This window comes from Diabrotica virgifera, chromosome 1, assembly GCF_917563875.1.
Source record: "Diabrotica virgifera virgifera chromosome 1, PGI_DIABVI_V3a".
Taxonomy (NCBI): domain Eukaryota; kingdom Metazoa; phylum Arthropoda; class Insecta; order Coleoptera; family Chrysomelidae; genus Diabrotica; species Diabrotica virgifera.
The window spans coordinates 169,172,466-169,175,957 of record NC_065443.1 but is presented as its reverse complement, the minus strand read 5'-3'; the positions used below and the strand labels follow the sequence as shown (position 1 = coordinate 169,175,957).

The 3,492-nt window shown below is 30.6% G+C and overlaps 1 protein-coding gene across 1 annotated transcript; it reads left to right on the top strand.

Annotated features, from left to right (window-relative positions):
• Positions 1-530: 530 nt before the first annotated feature.
• Positions 531-2,369, top strand: LOC126878830 (beta-1,3-galactosyltransferase brn). The gene has a single exon (XM_050641737.1). The coding sequence runs from the start codon at positions 1,171-1,173 to the stop codon at positions 2,257-2,259; it is 1,089 nt and encodes a 362-aa protein (XP_050497694.1). The 5' UTR covers positions 531-1,170; the 3' UTR covers positions 2,260-2,369.
• The last annotated feature ends 1,123 nt before the right edge of the window (positions 2,370-3,492 follow it).

Genomic DNA, 3,492 nt, shown 5'->3' with positions numbered 1-3,492 from the left:
TCAGCCAAAAATATTCATTTTTGTAGAGTTTAAGTTTTTTTGCGTAGGCAGCATAACTAAGTCCAGTCTCATCTGAAATCAAAAAGTTTCTTGTAGTTTATACCTCTGGCTAGAATATGAACGAAGGAATTAAAAAAAAATGAAATTTGAAGATTTTACATAAGTTTAAACACATTTTTGACCCCAATTTTTCTCATTTTTAAAGTAGTTTTTTTTTATAAAACAAAAATGACCTCATCTAATAAAAAATCCTTTGTTGATTCACTAGCCAGAGGTATAAACTACAAGAAACTTTGATTTCAGATGAGACTGGACTTGTTATGCTGCTCACGGCAAAAAAGGGCTGTTGTCGAAAAATTGCAGTCAACTCTACAAAAATGAATATTTTTGGCTGAAATTTTTTTGAGAGTACTATACTTTTACATGTTTCAATTATAAATAAAAATAATTTTTAGTTTCCAAGATATAATTTTTTAAAAAGTCACTTTTTTTACCTGCAAGCATTGATTATAAATATTCCTCTGCAAGACAACAACTTAACAAATTGTTGATTTCAAATTGTAACAGTTGTTTTGCAAAGTATGCTGCCCTCTTGTATTTTCTGTGTTATCTTCATCATACAATTACTTCATCTAAAAACTTTCTGCGATATATTCGCAACAACAAAAACAAACAAAACAAAAAAAAATAAAACAAAAGTTTAACCACCTTCACACCACAGAATCAAGCAATCAAGTTACACAAATTTTCAAACACCTCACCTGACACAGCGTCTCAAGTACGATTGCGCGAATTGGTAAATATAACTCTGCACGACCACGCAACTCGAAACACAAGTACGCAAACACGGTTGCGTGAAGCGTGGCTCGCAATCGTGAAATTTACGAGACTTGCTCGACCTGTAGATTCTTGTTTGTAATTATATTAGTCCTGGTTCCTGGATAATTGTCAAGACCATAGCCCAAAAAAATTATAAGAAGAAAAAGTAAGATTTAGGTTATGTTATTAAAAGGTAAACATAACCAGAAATCTGGTTATGTTTATGATTGTCAACAATACAAAATTGTGCCAGTGAATCATGTGTTTAATTAAGTTATAGTATTTATTCTATATTAAATTACGTAGAATATAATCTCTCTGTGTTGCTTTACACATTAACTATGTATAAAAATGTTACAAAGGATGATTGGTCCAAGGAGAATACAGAGAATCGTTTTGGCAACCTTTATATTTTCCGTTCTACATATATTTGGAGTTTTTCATCATATTTTTGAGACTGATTTTTATACAAACTTTCATTATCCCTACGATGGGGATATAGAACATTTAATACAGCAATTGAAGGATGGCAAGCCACCTGATGTTTTACCTATTAATTCCTATCACTTTGAATATAACAAGAAATGTGTTTCAAAATGTTCCAGTATGAAACAGTTAAGATTGGTTTATATAATAAAGAGTGCTCCAGAGCATTTTGATCGCAGAATTGGAATACGCAATTCATGGGGGTATGAAAGGCGATTTTCTGATGCAGAAATAAGAACTGTCTTTTTGGTTGGAGAACGAAATTCACATGCTTTAAAAGAGTCATTAAAAGAAGAATACTCAAAGTTTCATGATATTGTCCATGCCAATTTTACAGATAGTTACTACAACAATACTTACAAAACTATGATGGGCTTGCAGTGGGCTGTCAGGTATTGTCCAAATTCACAATATTATATGTTTGTTGATGATGATTACTACGTGTCCACAAAAAATGTTTTAAGGTATTTGAAACATCCCACAAAGTATCCAGAATATGTAAAGAATCCTCTTAGTGGAGTTAGTCAACTTTTAAATAGAAAAAATCTTGTTTATAATGATTTAGATGAGGATGAAAGATTATATTCAGGTTATGTATTTCAATCACCACCCCATAGACACCTCACTAGTAAGTGGTATGTATCACTTTCTGAGTATCCTTATCATATGTGGCCTCCTTATGTAACAGCTGGAGCTTATATATTGTCAAAAAGTGCCTTAATAGACATGTACTATTCAAGCTTTTATGTAAAACACTTCAGATTTGATGATATATATTTAGGTCTTGTAGCATATAAGGCAAAAATTAATCCTCTACATTGTGATCAGTTTTATTTTTATAAGAAGTTTTACTCTAAATTTGGTTTTAATTTCACTGTTGCAACTCATGGATATGGAGACCCTAAGGAATTAGTACATATGTGGAATGAGCAAAGAAGCTTGGGCTTTGCTTAGGAGATGCTCACCTTTAAATTCAAATTTGTGGAATATTCTAATATAATTCAGGCATTTTCCACATAAAAATAAAATTTTATATCTTACATAAAATATAAATGAGCTCTTCATCTAGCATTATATTATCTACCTAAGTGCTGTATTAGCTTAGCTGATGATAGCTATCATATTGGTGAACATCACCTTATTACTACTGGAAACAAAATTTGATTGTCGAGATGATACATATCTCAGATTTTTAAGGCATGGTGTTTTTCTTCCTGGCCATCTTCTAAATATTTTCCCTACATATTTTTTTGTTTAAATTTTAACATGTTACGCACCATGGCTGTCCGTATGGACTGATGTAAGTTCCCCATATGCCATGGAAGTCTCTAGGGACCTCTGTGTATTGACAAAATGCCTTTTTTCAATATTCTATTTAATATTTCTATAATTATCTAATATTTTATTCAATACTTACAATATTTGTGTCTGTCGCTTAAAGTGTTAAAAGGGAAATCTTTGTAGTTGGCTGTATACCATAGTTATAAAAACTTTCAATTGAAATAAAAACTATACATAAAAAATGGTATAAAAATTATTATTAACCCCTTAATGTACGCTCTTGACTCTGACACAAGCAAGGCTTACTGGCAATTTTGTACACGTTCAACTGGGACATGAGCGACCATTAAATTTTAATCACTAAATTTTTTAAGCACTTGCAAAGCTAGTTTTTGTATAGACATATATAAATACCAAAAAATATACAGGAGGTTCATCTTATTCTCCTCTGTCTCTGTACGGAAAACCACTTGATATTTTAAAAAAATTTCTTCACAGAAATATACAGGGCCTTTAATACTACAATCTAAAAATAATGTGATTTATACAGGGTGCTCCAAAAAAGAGTGGTATTAATTATAATTAGCATAGTTGTATTTATTAACACAGTAAGTAGACATTGTTATTTGTAAGCTTTATTTTTTATTATTCTTTATGTTTAAGTGTATACTGGACAATTTTGTATGAACGAATAATAATTTTATATGTAATTACGTGGCTAAAGGTTCTAAACCAAGCCCAGAATCAAAACAAAAAAAAAGAATCTAAGAATCAGTAACAAATTCTTTCTTGGATCTTAATAATAGACTATTTAGCATACTTAAACAGATGCTTATTGCAACAAAATTTCTTACAGGGTGGTCAAAATATGAGATTGTTCTTTTAACAAATTCAAGCTGTAATAAG

What these genes read in the sequence shown, in the direction of transcription:
- LOC126878830 (XM_050641737.1), top strand. Translation starts at nt 1,171, where the DNA reads ATGTTACAAAGGATGATTGGTCCAAGGAGAATACAGAGAATCGTTTTG.